We start from the raw sequence: 20,361 nt of genomic DNA on the forward strand, positions 1-20,361 counted from the left end.
CAGACACACAGAACAAAGGGATAAGCAGAAGAAAGTAACTCTTAGTTGAGGCAGCAGCCTATTCACTAAAGGGCAGGAAGCAGAAGAGGAAACAGTGGGAGAAAAGTAACAGATGACTACAGACAGCAGGACAGATGAATAAGACAAATGAGCGAGGGATGACAGAATGAGTCTAAAGCTGATAGATCCATGAGCAAGATGAAAATGAGAAAATGAAATGTATGTAGGGATGTATCAGTTAACCGACTAAATGATTAAACATGTATTTAATTAAAATTAACTATCAAATAATAATAATAAAACTAATCATAGTAGTAATTGGATTAATTTTATTTAATAGTCATTTAAATCCATTTTATTTTTAAAAGTGATCCAAGGCTTTGCATGGCCATCAGCTTGGCTAATTACTAAACAGATTTGTGCTGCAGTTGATTAAATCAACAACTGATAAGTTTAATCAACGAAATTAACAACGATGATCGCCGGCCACTGATGAACATCCTTAGTAAAGACAGAAAGAAAAGCAGAAAGATATATCGAGAGACGGGGTGTGACTCACTGGATCTCCTCCTGATGCAAAAGAGATGGACTGCATGTGATGGTTGGCGATAATCTGTAGGGAGAGAGGGATGGAGAAAAGGACAATGTGACAAAAAAAAAAGACAAAAAAGTGCAGTGGGCATGGCATGAAGAATGAGTAAGGATGATTCACGAGGATGAGTGAAAGCAAAGGATGGACAGAGGGGGAGAAAAGGGGAGAAATGATGTGGTGAGACTGCGGTCTAACATAGAGGAACAGAGCAGTTGTGTGCAGTAATTCTGCATGGTTTAGATTCATTAAGATAAACACATATCAGCAGGGCAATTACTCCAGGCCCTATTCTGGGCTCCAGTCAGCTGCCTGCTGAGCAGCCCAAACGCTGATAAACCTCACTGCGCTAATGCGAAACACACTGGCGTATAACTGAAGAATTATTAGTGAGGAAAAAAAAAGGCCTGTGGTGCAGCTGTAAACAAGCCAGAGGATATCTGCTCCTGCCGACTACGCCAACTTCACGTAATCTATTGGGCCTCTGGGTACCACACTTATTTAGATAAACGTCGACAAATATCTGAAGATTAGCCCCTTGGAAGACCTAATGCAGAGTACTTCTAGATATTTCTATTTTCTACTATTTAGATACACTAAATAAAATAAAAAATGTTTTAAATATTTTGAATTTGATATTTATATTTTCTCATTTTTCACTTTTAGTAGTTTTGACGTGCTTTTTTAAATATTACTATTTCAAGGTTTAATTAATTTTTATTTCAGTTTTATTTTTTATGTTTTTAGTACTTTAACTAAACTTATTTCAGTCAGTTTCCAAGGCAACATTTTTTAATCTACGTGTTTCACCTAATATTTAAATTTTATTTAATTTCAATCAATAAAAACGTTTTAACGCTTTTAGTTTTAGTTAACAAAAAATAACTCAGGTGAGACTAGAGCTGCACGATAAATAGGTAAAAGACCGCACTCTCGATTTAAACACCCACACGATCTTATTCCTAAACGATATTGACTTGGCTGTGTCTATTAAACCTTTGAAAAGTGCGGACACAGCCCCGTTGCTGTCCCACAGAGAGCAGTTGTCATTGAAGTTGGTATGAAACAGCTTCACAAACAGTCTTTTCTGTAAAAGTTTATAGTTCTGATATAAACACTGATGTCTACAGTAGAAATCAAAATAGACGAATCACCTTCTGAAAGCTTCAAATTAGAATTGTATCAAATAATTTGTTACGTCAGGTGGCGAATACTGACTGTTAAAAAGATACATTTGTCATTGAGTCATTCAAGAGATTTGTTCAAAACCACCGATTCATCTTGTAATGAAACAAGTGAAGTCTTTATGAGTGCATCATTGAATCATTCAAATTTTTTAAAAATATAATCCAAAATTAATTAAACTTTTTTTTAAATAGTCTGCAGCAATTAACATTTTGTCAGAACCTCTAGTAAATTACACGTTAGACAAATTTAGTAATTTGTCAGTTGTGTACTCAGAACCATGGGAGAATCGTGATCCCCATTTTAAGCAAAAAAATATAAAAAATCTCAATTTAACCAAAATCGTGCAGATCTAGGCGAGAAAAATCATTGTTTAACACGTCTCAAATTTGCAACAACCACTTGTCACTGCATGCTGATAAATTGCAAAAAAGTAAAATGTACATAATAAAGTCCATAATAATTCTGCATTTTTGGATTTTTCTTTTCAATTCACACAGAACCAGCCAATTCGAAACCTGTATTTTAGCATAATGTATGATTGACCAGTGAGCAGAAGTTCTTTTCCTTTCTTAGCTTATTTAGCGCTAACAATTTGCGATCAGAGCCAAACTAATGTTTACACTTTTCAGGGAAATCAACCTACTTGAATGGTTTGCTTATAGATGTCTCTGCACAAACTGGCACAACCAGAATATGAGAAAAGTATTTTAACATTTCAAAAATGTTCAAACTTCCCTTTTAAGACATACAGAGAAATATTTTATTCAGAAGGGATAAAATAATTCAATCCAACCCGTCCTGCTGTGAAGAGCGTCTGCATGACGCAGGCTGCTTTTACCATTAGATGAGGATAACAGTGAATTTCATACAAGAAAGAAGGCACCGTATTATAACGTCTGTGTGCATGTGTGACATCTAACCTGTTTGCAGTCAGCTGCCAGTAGGTTCAGACTGCTGGTCGACACGGTGAGGCTGATTGTCATTCCAGCAAACTGGAGATTACTCTTCCCTAAGATGGAGGAGAGACAACGAGAGGAGGGCTGGAGAGAGACAGAAGCAGACTCCATTAATTACACCAGATTAAAAAAAGAAAAGCTAAGACGAAGATGATGGAAACTAAATATTTTATGAAAAGAGATTTTAATGGGAAAAAGAGAACATTTTAAATAGTTTGGTCTGTCTAAGGCCTGTTTCAACTCACACATATAAGCTGCAGAATTTTTCAGTGCCTATAGTAAAACATCAGGCTCAGGTTAAGGCTCAGTATGATTTGTTTGAAAACAAATAAATCCTTTTATCCAGCAAGGGACCATCAAATTGATCAATAGTGATATTTAGATTTCTATTTCAAATAAATACTGTAAATATCGTCAAAGAATCAAAATCTATCATTGTTTCCACAGAAATATTAGCAGCACAACCGCTTTTAACACTGATAACAATAAGAAATGTTTCTTGAGACCCAAATTAGCATATTAGAAATATTTCTGAAGGATCATGTGACACTAAAGACTGGAATAATGACTGATGAAAATGTAGTTTTGTAATCACAAGTATAATTGCATTTTAAAATATATTATACATATAATATTTACTGTAAGTATAATAATATTACTGTATTTTTGACACCTTATATAAATAAATGCAACTACAAACTCAGCAGAAAAAAAAAATCATTTGTAATACGCTTTTACAAAGTGAAGAAATGTGAAATATCAGAATGAACTAGTTCCTCATGCAATAACAGCAACACAAACACTTACTAATCCGTAAATCTTCCTGAATCTAGAAGATCCAACTACACTTTGGGGTTTAGTTTCAGTTTTTTGTATATTAATTAACATTTGGATATGAATATGACCCTTTTCCTCATGTAAATTAGATTTAATGATGACAATGTCTGTTATAGACTTCAAGTGGCATACTACTGATAACCATTTGTAATTAACAGCTGTTATTAAAGGGACAAAAAAATGTGATAACCCAGAAATTATTTTATTGTCCGTACAGAGCTTCAGCAGAACACGACATAAGCAGTCTGCTACAGCGCTCCGCTTACACACTCTTTATGCATGTTGTGTGAAACAGGCCTGTCTTGATCATAACCAAGGCAGGGCTCCTCACTCACACACAAACCCTAGAAGCAAACTGAAAGTGGTGTTGCACTCAACAACCTCTGAAACCAGCCGTAAACCAAACACCACGGTCTGACCAGCCGAGACACGAGAAACGTGTGTCTGAGGAAATGTTTGCTGAACATAACACAGTAGCTTTTTTACTGGAAACTGGTTAGGCCGTAGAACACTGAGGTTTGTGAGCTGTAACTGTAACTACAAAAGTGTGAATATATTGCAAGGTTGAAAGTCTGTGTCTGAGAAAGTAAGATAAGATAAAGCGATGAATACCTTTCTCCTTCGTTGAGCTCCTTTGGCACCTGGTACTGCCTCACACACCACTGATATTGCCTCCCTGAAATACAAAACATAAAGTTATAAACATACACACATGCCGGCTACACATAGTGAGGAGAACATAATCAGATTGTTAGATGAGAGTTTAATCACACTCCTTTTCATGCATTCCTAAATTTCATATGGCTGAGGGACAATTACATTAGACAAATGCTCCACTCATTCCACTTCCTGACATCACACGCATGCAAGCAGGCAGACACGCAAACAAATACACCAAGGTTCTTGTTCACTTATAATTAATAATTACTTATTATTAATATCACTATTGTTGAATTTATTTATGTCAGTAATAAATTTATGTCAGCAACAAGGCTATTTTCATGGCAAAAACAGAAAAAAAATAACAGTTCATACAATTAACAAAAAAAACTATATAAGACATTTCAGGTTAATGCAAGATAGATATTCTAAAATACATTCAGGTAATTTAAAAACAAAAACAAAAACAAAAAACACATCAGTTAAACACCTCTGAATAAAACCGTTGTCTATTTACATCAAAAACACTGCAGTCCAGTAAAATGTTTAATAGTCATTGTAGTTTGACATGGAAGGCACAATGGTGGTCCTTCACCTTTTAATAAATAACATCATGTGTAAGTCTTGTATGACCTAAATGGCATCTAGCTAAATTACTTCCTGCTTCGCTACTGTTCGGACGCTCTTGCTTACAGCTCCGTGCTTTGCTCTATTGCTTTTATATTTTATCTCCTAATTTTAACTACAGCAAATAGGCACAGTGCTCAAACGACAAATCTTGGCACCAACAATCTTTTTAACTGGAAACTTATTTCCTCTGCATTTATCCCATACCATATGCCACACGTTATTAATAGGAGTTTATTACTGGTCTGAGATCAGTGGGTGGAATTTCTATTGTTAAAAAAATTTACAAAAAAAAAATGCATGTGTCAAAAAAACCCACCCAAAAAAAGAAGTGATAGTTTGATTTACATAAAAAAAAAAAAATGCAACAACCAAACCATGAATGGTTGTATTTTTTTTTTTTTTTTTTTAATCTTGACATAAGCAGAATAAGTCATAAGGCTGTCATTTTTAAAACACTCAACATTAATAAATCTCAAAATGAATATCAATTTTTCATCATAATAGAGTGCCGCATTTGCCACTGGTTCCCTCCAGATTTTTCTATGAGGGTTTTATAATGGGGTTTTTCAATTTATGAGTAAAATAAAGCCTGTGATAAACATAACTTGATGATACTTTGATGTTTTGTTGTATAACAAACTGCACAGACTCACAGCCCAAACTATCTTATCTTGTTACTTACTAGAAATGTATGTTTAAAAAAAAAAAAAAAAAATTCTACCGGGTTTTTGGTATGGGTGTGTGTAATTTACTTTGTAGGACAAAACGTCAAAATATTGACAAGTTATGTTTACCACAGGCTTTATTTTACTCAAATTGAAAAACCCCATTATAAAACCCATTATATAACCCCATAGGAGAATCTCAAGGGAACCAGTGGCGAAATGGTCTTCTTGGTTTTTATGTCATCCCTGTACCACTCTACGCTGTAGGGCTGCATGCTGGGGGGGTGTATAGAAGTATAGAATGCTATACTTCTATAGCATTTATTAATCTTAGTTAATGCTAATTTCAAAATTTATTAATACATTATTAATATCAAATATTGTACTGTGAACTAACATGAATAAACAATGAACAGCTGGATTTTTATTAACTAAAATTAACAAAGATTAATAAACACTGTAACAAATGTATTGCGTCAGTTAAAACAGTTAATACATTAACTAATACTAACAACTGAAAAATTAGTATAGAATTATTAAACTGGTTCATTTTTGGTTATTGACCATAACATGAAAATATTTTTTTCCTTCTATCGAGTCAGACACAAAAGTGTAATATCGGTAAAAAAGCAAACAAACTTTTTTTTAATGTGTATTCTTGAAAAAATAAAATATAATAACTACAATTAAAATGACAAGTAAGTGAAAATTGCACTTAAAATATGAAAAAAAAAAACTAAATAAAAATTTGTTACTTTTCCAAACAACAATAACTCATAGACACCCTCTTAATGCTTTTTCCTTGAATGCATTTCACCACCATGTGAGAATCGAGGATTATGCATGAAAACAGTTTATCGAGCAGCTGCTACTGTCAATATTGAGAAGCAAATGTGTGTAACATCCATTAACAAACAGCAGCGCAAACGCACACGCAAACACAGAGAAAAGGGAGGAAACCATGAGGGTTCCAGAGGATTCTATTAAAAGACTTTGTGGTTACACAGCAGGACTGCTGCTATTATAACGCCTCCCTTCTTCCCTGATATCTTACTCCCATACAAAAGCACAAAATTTCATTTGTTGAAATGTGTTGCATGTTGCAAAGCGGACTAGCAAATAATGTGGTTTAATACGGCATACATGTCGTGTATATGTCGTATGTATACACGTATGTTCTGCAGTCTCATAGTTCTACAGATAACAACTATTAAACACTTTCATGATCCTTCATATGTGTAACCATATACATACATGCAGATTGTTCAAAAAAATGTGAGAACGGAAGAAACCGAAAGGTTGTGAGAATAAGAAAATGGCTGTGTATGGTCATTATTTAGCATTCCTTTCCTGCGTTCTCTTTCTGTCACACACTCTTTGAAAGAGAAACATGAATTTTTCATTAGAGGAGGGGCTTTTAACAGGACCAGTGCAAGAGAGTGTATGTTCGTGCACATGTGCATTAGGATGTGAGGAGAATGTACGACTAAATCACTCCCGTGGGACGCTGTGGATATACATACACTGGAAATTTGAGCGAATATGAGAGGAAGTGCAAGGCGAGAGTGAATGTGTGTGCGTGTGTTACCTGGTAACCTGAGTTCTCGTGTTGAAGTCCAGTGCTCTCATTGACTGCAGCACCTCCACACAGCCCATATACTGCAGCAAAGACAAAAAAGACAAAACCTTCACTTAATGCACTTCCTGTGCGAGACCTCCAACCACAATTCAAAGCACAGAATGCACTTGAGTGTTGCACAGTTGTCTTGTGTCAAGATTATTGAGTTGGCCACACATCTGCAGTGCATGTGGTTAAGTGTGTGTGTGTGTGTGTGTGTGTGTGTGTGTGTGTGTGTGTGTGTGTGTGTGCATTTTATGAGAACTGATGCTCTAATAATGAAGCACTAATCAAATAAAGCAATTCTCAATGTAGTTCCAGCCTGTAGACTTTGGATTCATCTGAAAATGCCACACATTAAAGAAAACACAATCCACTAAGCATATAAAATGGACTGTTTCACTGAAAGAATTGAATATCAACAGAACTCCAAGCTGTTAACCAACCTTTATGTCAGAATTAGGGCTACATTATAAAAAAACAACAACAATGCTGTTTAAACATCAAGGCAAAATAATAATAATAATAATAATAATAATAATAATAAATTTCCAAAGACTAAGTGCAAAATCTACAATCAAATAAGAAATGCCTATTGTCTTCAAATTAATGTTTTGACCAAACTCTTAAGGATTTTCACAGTTCTGTATGATCATTAAAAAAAACAAGTTAGGCTTTTTTTCTTTTTTTTCCTTTTTTTTATAATTTTCTATTAATTGATCAGTCCACTTTACATTCATAGTTGTTTTAATAAATTAATATTATCATTATTATTATTATTATTATTAGTAGTAGTAGTAGTAGTAGTAGTAGTAGTAGTAGTAGTAGTAGTAGTAGTAGTAGTAGTAGGAGTAGGAGGAGGAATTGATTATTATTAAATAATTTTAACAATACAATAGTAATAGTATAACAATATTTGTACATTTTCTTAAGAAAATACAAGTACGATTTGCCTATGCAAATCTCACCGCCACAATACTAGAATGTTCTGGGCTGTGTCTGAAATCGCCCTCTAACACTGACTTTGATAGCCTCCATGTTTACTTACATATGAAAGGGTTTTTTAAAGGGTTAGTTTACCCAAAAATGCTCACGCTCACCCTCATGCCATTTCACACCCGTAAGACCTTTGATCATCTTCGGAACACAAATTAAGATATTTTTGATGAAATCCGATAGCTGTGTGACTCCTCAATAGACAGCAAGGTACTAAAGACATCATTAAATTGGTCGACGTGACTGCAGTGGTTCAACCTTAATTTTATGAAGTGACGAAAATACTTTTTGTGTGCAAAAACAAAACAAAAATAATGACTTTATTCAACAGTATCTTCTCTTCTGTCTCATTCTCATACGTTGTTTACGTCCAGAGCTTCCAGGTTCTATGTCTGAACGCCAGCTCAGTATTAGCCGGCTCTAGCGTCAGCATCACACGCATACATCGTGCTGGTCACGTGAACAGCTTCGGCCAATACTGAGCCGGCATTCGGACGTAGAACCTGGAAGCTCTGGACGTAAACAACAAATGAGAATGACAAATTAAGGTTGAACCACCACAGTCACATCGACTGTTTTAACGATATCTTTCAAGGTCCAGAAAGGTACTAAAGTGGTGGTTATATTGATGTCTATGGACGAGTCATATACCTCTCAGATTTCATCAAAAATATCTTAATTTGTGTTCTGAAGATGAACGAAGGTCTTACGGGTGTGGAATGACATGAGGGTGAGTAATTTTCATTTTTGGATGAACTAACCATTTAAGAACTTGCAGTGTGAATGTAGCCTATGATATCCTGTACCCCAGAGATGGCTCGGGTCTCTTGCTCAGTGTAAGCCTATGAGATTTCTTTGTCCGTTTTATTATCATCCACTTGTGACACTACACCTCTCCTCAAGTTGAGGTAAATATTATGTCTGTAGCACAAACAGTCTGTTATGAATTATGCAAAGCTTAATACTTAAGGTTAGGAGTTTATTCAAGTAAAAGCACTACTAATTAAATCAATGGAAAGAGGAAAAAAAAGGGAAACCCAACCAGAAAAGAAAGCAGGGTTTGGAAGAGGACAGATAACTGGACGGACAGACCCATACATGCATCTTACCCTGACAGTGTAAGAGACCCCACTGGTGCTGACCACATTGTCCGAGTGCAGCCAACCTCGGGTGGGCTTGTTGACGAAGGAGCCGTGCCGTGTCCACTCATCTCCGCCGAGCTGGCCCCCTTCCACGCGGGCCCTCCGCGAGGCCCCGCCCAGCCGGTTCATATCCTGTGGGGGACGAGGAGGAGGAGATGGGGCTGTTAGAGAAAGAAGAGGAAGAGGAGGAGGAAGAGAAGTGCTGGTGGCGGAGCTCCTAGTGTCTTCCGGAGACTCTCCCAAACCTCCCTGACCGCCTGGCATGCTCGCCGGCCTGCTGGAGGCCTTCAGGCCTGGGAGCAGAGTGGAAGACACGCCCAGCCGCAGGGCTCCCATCTTGGGGAAGAAGGAGCAGAGGGTGGTGGGGCTGTTCTCAGCCTGCCGTGGAGACGAAGGAGGGAGGATGGGGGTGAGGGAGGATGAGGAGAGAGAAGGAGGGATGCCAGGAGGGGTGAGAGGAGTGAGAGGAGCAGAAGAAGGGAGGGAAGGATTGGACGCCGTCTCGTCTGTTGAGCTGAAGGAGTCGCTCCTAAAGGGTGTGTATTTGGTTTTGGGGACGAGCTCCATGATGTCTCGGCCGTCTCAGTGTCCACTTAACGTCCTTAAATATCTTTCCACGTTGCTCTATCACAATCGATAACTTGTCTTCCCTTGTCTTTTATAGTCCTCTTTTTCCCTGCATCCACTGATTCCTTCATCATCGCACCAGATAGATGACAGTGTGCTGACTGTTCAGTCCGGAAGGTATCAAAAAGAGAATGTGAAAAGAGACCAAAAGACAGATGCAAAAAAGTAACGTTTTCTGCTGAAGGTTTTGCATCAGATCTCAAGTCTGCATAGAGCTTCTTAGGACACTATAAATCACTAAATATAGTACGATTGTCATGAAGTTATTAGTATATTTATAAGTGCCTTAGACACAATCCATCTCGAAAGATGTGTGAAAGAGTACTGTTGTGTTTTATATGCACGCAATCGTGTTTATGTGTGCGTTCATTGTCTTTGCATGTGCCGGGCTCCACTCTACAAGCTCTTGTCTCACAGTGTCCCATAAAAAGCCTATTAGCTGCAGCTGAGACTTTGAGAGAGGAGGCTTCCGTCAGACAGACGGATCAATAGAGTGAGAGAGGAAGAGAGCGGGAAGAGATGGATGGAAAATGCTGAAATACTGATCCAGCGAATGTGGATCATTTAATGATGATTCAAACTGCTTCGTTCAGACCGGTACCAATCAACATAATCTCCTTTGTTTGGTTTAAAGACTTAATTTAGCCCAGGTGTTTAAAAAAAAAAGTACACCAGAGATCTTCAACAGCGGGTCCGTGACCCCTAGGATGTCCGCTAATTACAGCGTGATTTAAAATCTTGTTTTTGTGAAAAAATTCAAATATACATACAATATTAAGCTAAAGTGCAGTTAAATGTTTCATTTTTCTTTCAACATTAAAATGTATTAAGTAAAATTACAAAGTAGCATTCAAGTTGATTTACTCTGTACCTTAATAATGGTGATTTTTATGGGTTTCAAGAATCATAAAGTATATAAATATATTAATATGATACTATACACGTTATTTTAGGCCAGGTTTAAATTCAGCACTTAATTTCATACAGTAAAAGAGGGCCTAAAAAGTTTGATGTGCGCTATCTAGCACCTAGATTACATCAAGTCTGAGTACATGCAGGCTTACTTGTACCGTAAATCTAAATCTGCCACCTCACTTCCTGTCACACATCTAAGAACGCTTGGCGCTGACACATACCCATCTTTTCCCGTCACTCCCGTTCCCTCCTCCTCCAGATGATTTTGGGACATCTGTCGCCAAGCCGAGCTCTATCCCTATCTTTCTCCTCCTCTTCCTCTCGTTTTTTCCAGATCACCTCAGGCTGCTCTGCTTTTGCGCCCTCTGCGCTCGTCTCTTTGAGTCTATCCTCCTCTCTATCCTTCCTCTCCTGGAATCCCTCCCTCAGCCTCCACACCGTGTATCCCACAGCGTTCCTCCTTTCCTCCTCCAGCTTCTGCCTCTCCAGCTCTCTCTCCCTCTCCAACACACTCGCTCTCTTCTTCCAGATGATCTCTCTCTCCCCCACACCCCCTCCCTCGTCTTCTTTCCCGTTCTCCAGGCTGTCCTGCTACTCCTTTATTCCTTAAAAAAAAAACACCTGAGCCTCTTTGCAATCTGAATCACAATAATTCACTGAATTGAAAAACCCAGAAAAAAAAAACAAAAAAAACACTACAACAAATTTTATATTATACACAGATAATTAACCCTGATAAACAACAGCTTGTAGAAATATGATTTAGAAAAAGGACAAACTAGACTCGGAAAACCCTGAAACAGTTAAGTCAAAGTTAAATATGGCTGTATAGAAGACAACATGGGTTCGAGCACCATTTAGAGAACCACTGATTGTTTGGTGTTATCTGTGAAGAAGTTAAAGTATGACAATCCAGCTGCAAGGGAACTATGATGTTCCTAAAACAAGCACGTTCCAGCACTGTCAGGGTGATGATAATGAGACCCGATTGGCCAAATCTGAAGTACCGCCTCCAGAGATATGCTCATTAGATGCTAACTGGAAAATCAATCAGTCGCTCATTAGCCTAAATGACACCTCAAAATCAGGCAAACAGTCTTGGATGGAGCAGCTCTTTATAGATCTGCTTCCTGAGTGAAAACCTACCCTCTAAACGTCACTTAGCAAAGTCAAACACCGAATTTAACTGCACCAATGCACTTCCCCAGTGTAAAGCACTTTAAAAACCTCTGACAGAGAGGCAACAGTCTTGTAACCTCCAACAGTTCTGAGCAAACAGACCAGGGTAACTCTAAACCTCACAAATGATTAGCATTTATAGACCATTAACAGTTTCTACTGTTGTTATGAACACAAGTTAGTAGCCAAGTCCAGCCGACATGGGCCAAATCCAGTCTTGTTCTATTTACAATGGTTTTCACTGCATATATTTTACATAAGCAACCACAAAACAATTTGGGCTTCTATTGTCGTGGCTTACTTTGTCCGTTCAGGTGTTTTTGAGTGTTTTTTTTTTTTCTTTTTAGCACCAGTGTGTGACCACAAAGAAGCCTTGGGGCTGCAAAAGAAGAGACCGTCTTGCCTTAGATGAACGTGAACAAATGCGAAACATTTCAAGTTGTTCCAACAGATGTGACTGGCAGTCAAAGACAACGAGGTGGTCCTATTATCTCAGCTGGAGTTACACAAGACCAGAAGGACCCAGAGGATTTATGTGCGCTGAACTGCACTGCATCTACAAAGAATCACGTAAGCGGTGCTATTGGGTGCCATTCTTGCAGTGAAATTTCTCATAGAGCACCTATAAAGAGAACCGCTCGGACACGATTGACAAAGCACAGTAAGATATGGGCCTGCGCTGCAAGTTCGTAAACTGCATCACAACGACATGGCACCGAATCAGTACTTTAGCACTGCAGAGTTCATTGTATCCAAACAGCGTTGCCCTTTTTTTTACTGTGCACTTACACAGAAGTGCCCTAGACTTGACTGTATTTCAGAGTTGCTCATCGTGTCATGAACTTTAGTGACGTCAACACAACATGGCACAGAAGTAGCACAGTGTTTAGGAGAACTTGTACAGAGAAGTAGAAATCAAGAAGCAGACTATAAATAAAAATATTATCAGTATCAGTTTAACAAACAATGGTAACCTAGCTTGGGTGTAGCACCTGTCGGTTATAGGAATATGGCAAAATCCCTGTATTGATATGACGATTTTTTTTAGAATCCAGTAAACATGAGTGAACGAGTCGCTGAATTGTATCTAAAGGTTGAGAGGTTCCTGTTCGTCTGAAGTAAACCAGCCACATAGACTACTGTCAATCACAGGTGTAGCTAACAGACTAGCTTCCATGTCTTTAAGACATTAAGATTAGCCGTTTTGGATCGCATTAATCATAAAGGTAAATCGGATGTTGAATTAGTGCAGTTGAGCTCCAACACAGATGGAAAAACCTGAGTTTAACTACACCATCTTCAATAAACATCATAATTCAATGACATTGATGGTCAGTGAAAAAAGCCAACGTTGGATATGGCAACTCTGATTTAGAGATCGACTGAATGAACAAAAGTTTCAGAGAAAGCACCTTGAACCCTCGTAAGGTTTGAAGGCACGACTCTTTCCTAACACTGGCGAGATTAAACTTAAAGTGTAACTCGGGACACCGCAACACACTTGCACTGAAGTTACAAAAGACAAAGCGTGAGAACTTAAAATGCCAATGAAGCTGTTGCCATGGTAACAGACTGAGGAAAAACCGTGCGAGACAGAGTCATGACAGAACCCAAACAAAAGCCAACAAGTTTCGCCAACACAAAACCTGTCGGCTCTCTCGCCGTCCAATCACGAGAGCTCAAAGCCAGCGAGAATCAATGTTCTGCAGCGAGCGCTGGCACAGGGTGGGAAAGTTCAGCCGCCGCAGCCACCAACACCTTAACGGTGATTGGTTTTGACACCAGAAAGCAGAATGAACCAGACACACATCCGAACATGCACACAGCGCAGTTGTGGCGCCATTCCAATGAGAAAATCAAATATTGCTCAAGAGTACACACACACACACACTTAAGACAGACTCGTGCACACTTCCGGGCTAAAGACAGCAGAACTAGCAAACACTAAAAAGTCATCCTGATATCTATGAAATATCTATCTATATATTCAAAAGCACCTTTTTATACACTACAAATAAAGACATCTAAATGTTTTGCATAAAAAACCTGATTTTTTTTTGTCTGCATAACTCTTAAATAACACCAAAAACATTGGTTCAATAACAAACAGCACTATGTACATTAGAAATACAAGAGTTTGTAGGCTGCCATCCAAAAAAGTCAAAGTGAAAGAATTTAAGGAGCTTTAAAGAGCTTTTTTTGTCCTCACTCTGTAGTTGTTGCAGAAAGAAAAAGTAATATTTTATCTCCGAAGTCCTTGGATTGAAAAAAGAGAGCGAGAGAGCCGCATTTTAGGTAAAACCGAACAACCTTCATGTACAAATCATAATCACGTTAATATTTAAACAGTGCCAGACAATCCTCCTCCTTCTCCTCTTTCTCCCTCACTCGCTTTCTGGCTCAGTCCCCTCCCCGAAAGACAAAAACACGCTCTTTTCCCTTATCCGTTTCTTCGGTTCTCTTCAAAATCACAAAGTCACGCCGGTTCCCTCGTTCAGCACGAGTCGCGTCCAGCCTCACTTCTGTGGAACGCCGTGATGAATGGCACAGCGGTCTTCTTTTGTCCTCTCCTTCCCCCACAGTCTCTCATCCTCTCCTCTCTCCACCTCCGTCTGTGTGTGAGGAGCGATGCAGCCGACTGTCCTCTATTCTCCTCTCCTCCCTGTCTAGTCTATCGCTCTCACTCTCTCTCTCACTGATGCTAGCGCTGATTCCCTTTGCACTCCTGCCCCCTCCCTCCCTTCCTCTCTCACTCTCTCTCCTTGCAGCATCAGTCATTTATGCATTTATGAGAGTGTGCATGCATGCACAAGCAGCCGAGCACCTCTCTCTCTAATGCACACAATTATGATGGGGGCTGAGAGAGAGAGAGAGAGAGAGAGAGAGCGCATCCATGGATGAAGGGAAAAAGCGGATGAGGAGCACGAAGTCTGCCCTCAACGCTCCTCCCATGGTAACTTAAGATCAAGCGAGTTGGAGGATAGTCATTGCCGTCTAGTACTTAATGATATTCCATAATCTTCCACACAATTCTTTTCTGTCTTGCTGACACTTTATAACCAAAATGAAATTTCTGTCATCATATACTCACCCTCATGTCGTTGCAAACTTGTATAACTATCTTTCTTCTGTGGAACACAAAAAATATATATTTGTTTTTGTCCATACAATGAAAGTCAATGAGGTCCAAAACAAAACTACATTGGTCCTCTTTGACTTTCATTGTGTGAAAAACAAAAACACTGATATATTTTCCAAAATTCATTTGGAATGACATGAGGGTGAGAAAATGATGACAGAATTTCAATTTTTGGGTGAGCCAACTTCAACCACATCAATAAACCAATGCAAAAACAAAATGCAGGTCATCTGGTGCATCCTCAAGGTTATCTTAGCATTCGCATTTACACATTCAGACCAACCGGGCAATAAGCATCTGATCGAAGTGTGTAAATAACTAGAGTGTTGATTTGATATTCGTTCAGTCGAGTGACCTGAATTCAGGGTTATGGGGGAAGAGTCAGCTGAACTACAAATCCCAGAGTGCACTCTGTTCGCTTTCTTGCTTTCTAAGGACACAGGGGACTGCGAATGCTGCAAAGGTGCATCGATTCATTTTTTTCCTGCTGCTTCTTCCCTGTCACTTCACTGTGCCGACATGTCCGTCAGAAACGTCTGGAGGGAGGGAATATTCGAGCTTAAACACGGTTGCATCATGGTCCTTGGCTCCAGGGCATGGGCATGTCTGGCGAGCACACACACTCAGAGCAGACAGGCGGAGGGGGAGGGAGAGAGAGAACGAGAGAGTATGCAAAACACACATATAGGAAAGGAGACACAGCTAGACAATCACAAGAAATGAATTAATGCAGACAACAGGGTAAACAAACATGATCATTTCAAAAAGACAACAGATTCAATTACACTCTTTTAAATTTGAAGACGACAGACAAACAAACATGACAGGGCTCAATAATAAGGCTGATGAAAGTGTTATGGGCCAACCGACAGAACTGTCTCTTGTCCTCTCAAGCCAATACATCTTATGTTTATTGGTGATGTGCAGGATTCATGCTTTGGAAACTGTTCTTGTGCTGATGTAAATAGGTCACCAAGGTAAAGTTATTTAGATGCATAACAGATTTTTTTCCATAAAATTTTGACAATTTTAAACAATTATTGGTGAAAGTTAAAGGATAGTTCACCCAAAAGTGAAAATTTTGGCATCATTTACTCACCCTCAAGTTGTTCCAAACCTGTATAAATGTCTTTGTTCTGTTGAACACAAAGGAAGATATTTTGAAGTATTTTTTTCTACTATGGTAGTCAATGAGGGGCGAGATCTGCTTGGTTATAAATATTCTTCCAAATATCTTCCTTTGTGTACAGAAGAACAAAGAAATTTATACAGGTCTGGAACTTGAGGGTGAGTAAATGATGACAAAATTTTCATTTTTGGGTGAACTATCCCTTTAGAGATAATCGATACCATATCAGTTTTCAGCCAATATTGCAAATTATTTCTTTATAGGTATCAGTCGATATTGCATTTGTTTTTTTTTGTTTTTTTTGTAGTTTAAAGAGTTCACCCAAAAATGAAGAAAATAAAAAGGTCATCAATTACTCACTCTCATGTCGTTCCAAACCTGTAAGATATTCGTTCATCTTCAGAGCACAAATGAAGAGAGATTTCTGTCCCTCCATTGACAGTGCATGCAACTACCACTTTGTTGCTTCAAAATGTTTATAAACAGATCGTAAAACTAATCCATATAAATCGAGCCATTTAGTCCAAATTTTCTAAGAGACTCGATCGCTTTATATGATGAACAGGTTGAATTTAGGCTTTTATTCACATATAAATATTGATCAGTGAACATAAACAGAAGCTCAACCGAACCTGCTTGATGCGTGCGAACAAACGTCATTGGTTCTTGCGGAAGCTCAAACGTGCTGTGTAACACACCAGAATGAATCTCATTTGTTCTCGCACGTCAAGCAATGACGCTTGAGCTTCCGTTTACCACAACTGATGTGTGCGTTGATGAATCTTAATGATGATAAATCTGTTCATCATATAAAGTGATTGTGTCTATTCAGAAAATTTAGACTAAACCACTCAATTGATATGAATTAGTTTTACGATCTCTTTATGAACTTTTTGAAGAGTCAAAGTGGTAGATACGTAGACTGTCTATGGAGGGACGGAAATCTCTGAGATTTTATTTAAAATATCTTCAATTTTGTTCTGAAGATGAACGAAAGTCTTACGGGTTTAGAACCACATGAGGGTAAGTAATTAATGAAAGAATTTTCAGTTTTGGGTGAACTAACCCGTTAAAGGTAATTTAGTTTACCTTTGCCATCATCTAAACTTTCATTGCATGATGGTCAAACTTTGCATTTAATCCGAGAATCACATGTGTTTTGAAGCATGGTGTCTGGTCTGTACAGATTAACGATCCCTGACATCAAACATCCTGCAATGTGACTATCGTGGATTTGCACATTGCGATTTCGATGCTAAAATGATATATCGTGCAGCCCTACTGTAAATTATAATGCTGTGATGACTAAATTAAAAAAATGATTTGTTTTTAGTGCTTTATTTTTTAGTTTATTTAGACAAAATACAACAAATTATCAGTCATTTATCAATTATGCACCATAACACGATAATACAGCTTGTCAATAAATGTGATAACATGAGTTAAATGGCTGAAAATTTAAAAAAAAAAATTCATTTTGCACTATATCATGACATAATTAAATCTCTAAATTCTTTCCAAATATTTTTTCATGACACTAAGTTTAATATATATAAACTTCTAGTGGGTTCAGCAAAAAAAATCTTATTTTTGAGCCCTGTGAGAGCTGCAAATTTCAAATTGAAGAGATAAACAAGAACCACAATAAACACAATGTGCAATATCAAGATTTTTGATTCATATGCAAGCATCCAAAAAAAAAAAAAAAAAATGGAAAGACCGGTTCCAAAGTGAACCCAAGAGGAACCCACAGCAGATAAGAAATACACTAAATCCATGCTTGAGGAACAAACAAACTCCCGCTTTACTTCACAATTCTGGTGCCATGACCCAAGATCTCTAACACATTCAGATGAAATGAAAAAGCGAATCCACACCTCAGAAAGAATAAGTAGGAAAAGAATAGGCGAGTACACTTGTGGGAAAGTGAAGATCCAGACACCCATCCCATCACCTGGTGCATGTTGGGAGTGCATCCCTTGGCATAGAGGCTGATGATTCTCATTAATGACAACACGAAGGTGTTTCACCTCCTAGAGACCCACACACTTTCAAACGTCTCAGAACGGAAGGACAGGAAGTGAGCTAACACAGAGCAATGCAGAGCCAGGCATTATGGTAAATCTAATGACCTACATTTTCAACTCCCTGCAGAAACATAACGTTGTGTATAAAGCACAGTGCGCGTGCATGTGCGGAATGCAGTAAAAGATATTCATAGACGGCACTAGATGTTCTCTTCTGACCCGGCTCACTGTACTAAAACTGTTAAACTAACTTTTGTTGCCATGTAACTGCAAAGAACAGACTCATAGATTAAAATATCCAAAACCTATTTTAACTCTTAATACAATAATTGACTACATACAAAGCAAAGTGCAGCATTATTCAGCATGAGGCTTGTAATACAACTAGTTAATCAAAATACACACTCAACAAATAAATGTAATTTCACCTAAACGTTTGACGACAAAAAACTCATACCAATTATAAAGGGTGTAATTCCTGTCGGTTGGGTCTCTGACTGAGTAATAGCATACGGCAAGGTTTATAAGTTAACCTACTGGCTTCGACACGAAGTGGATGAAATGTGTCAGGTCAGGTTTTTCGGTAATGTATGACCAGCCTCCATGCCTCAGGATATTACGTGCAGGTGTGTTTGGAAACGCTTACCACATACTCCATCGGAAAACACTCTTTTGTGTGTCACTTTTCCTAGAAAGTGCATGTAAACGAATATTAGCATGTTCACACGAAATCACATGACACATCAGCAAAGCCACCAATCACAGCAAGCCTTTGATTAGCCTGAGGACCATAATCATACAATAGAACAAAAAGAAGGCTTAATTGGCATAAAAACATTCAGATGCGTAAGGTATGCGTTTCTGCATGATTCAACCCAGGATTATGACAAAGACATTCTTAATTAGTCCCTCTTCTTCGTAGCACCTGGGAGAAAAACAATCACATGGCAGTAAACCCAATTTATTTGAGCCAATTCACAAGTACATCTGGCTATAACTGATGTTGTTTGATTGTGCACGCATGCATGTGCGTTCAAGATTAAAATACACCCCAAAAAAAGAGAAAGGCGCATTAAAGAATGTCTGCGGTCGTGCTCAGACAAACCATGGAATGAAAGGAATGACCATGCAGGACGGGTAATGGGCATGTATGCTGTAGCTTGCTTGTGTCTCCAACATACGCAGATTGAATCGGTGACAGAACACACATGTTCCAGCCTGCTGGGAGTTGGTCAGAGCAGGTAACATTCTTAAAGCAGCCACCCAGAATAGAATTGTTCCTGCGTTCAGTAACCAATAGCAACTCTTCTGGAACACTTTGTGTTACTTTGGTAACAATGCACTCTTTGCTTATGAATGATACTGCTCTGCAGAGCGCACAGATCTCAAAAAGCATTGTGGGTGCACTTCGAACCCACATTCACACTCTAGCAGATTGAAGATGTGGGCAGAGGGTGAAAGGCAGCAGACTCATATGACCACAATAAATTAAAGTTCTTAATTAGTGTACAGAAAATTTATATAAAAAAATATTGAATTGGTACTTTGGTATCTTATTTTTTATTATATTCTGCACACTACTGTAATCACAGCAGGATTAGTATCACAGAGACTTCTGGTTAATGGTTCATATTGCTAGTTATTCTAAAAAACACCAACTTAGACTGACTAATATAAAAAGTGTCCGATCAAGTTTACACTGTTCCTAACCAGGTGTGATGTGACTAGTTTCCAGTAACCAATTATCGTTATCAAAAACATAATGAAAACTAAAACAAAAACTGAGTGAACACAAAGTTAACTGAAAACAAAAATGAATTGGAAAAACTGAAGCCAAAAATACATTTTCTTGACTAAGTAGAATAAAAATAGCCACAAATTAATTTTAGTTTTATTTTTTGAAATGCAAAATATTTGTAAAGGTTTCAAATTTCATAACCTGCTTTCATTAAATCTGCACAGAAGATACATTTATTTTGAACTAAAGCGTCAATTACTGACAACGGTAATTCATAACAGTAAGCTTATAATAGTGATTTATAATTTGAGACATTTGGTCAGATT

At 38.0% G+C, this 20,361-nt stretch overlaps 1 protein-coding gene across 4 annotated transcripts in view; it reads right to left on the minus strand.

Annotated features, from left to right (window-relative positions):
- shc1 (SHC (Src homology 2 domain containing) transforming protein 1) overlaps window positions 1-20,361 on the minus strand; it is a 39,110-nt gene that overhangs the window by 8,492 nt on the left and 10,257 nt on the right. For 2 of the 4 annotated variants that reach the window (XM_048154087.1, XM_048154089.1), the window contains 5 exons: window positions 9,249-9,413; window positions 7,114-7,184; window positions 4,183-4,246; window positions 2,698-2,817; window positions 560-613 (listed from right to left, as the gene is read on the minus strand). In XM_048154087.1, coding sequence (XP_048010044.1) covers window positions 560-613; window positions 2,698-2,817; window positions 4,183-4,246; window positions 7,114-7,184; window positions 9,249-9,413 — 474 coding nt within the window. Of the gene's footprint in view, window positions 1-559; window positions 614-2,697; window positions 2,818-4,182; window positions 4,247-7,113; window positions 7,185-9,248; window positions 10,010-18,943; window positions 18,986-20,361 lie in introns of all 4 variants that reach the window. The other 2 variants (XM_048154088.1, XM_048154086.1) reach the window with 2 other exon arrangements.

This window comes from Megalobrama amblycephala, linkage group LG13, assembly GCF_018812025.1.
Source record: "Megalobrama amblycephala isolate DHTTF-2021 linkage group LG13, ASM1881202v1, whole genome shotgun sequence".
Taxonomy (NCBI): Eukaryota; Metazoa; Chordata; class Actinopteri; order Cypriniformes; family Xenocyprididae; genus Megalobrama; species Megalobrama amblycephala.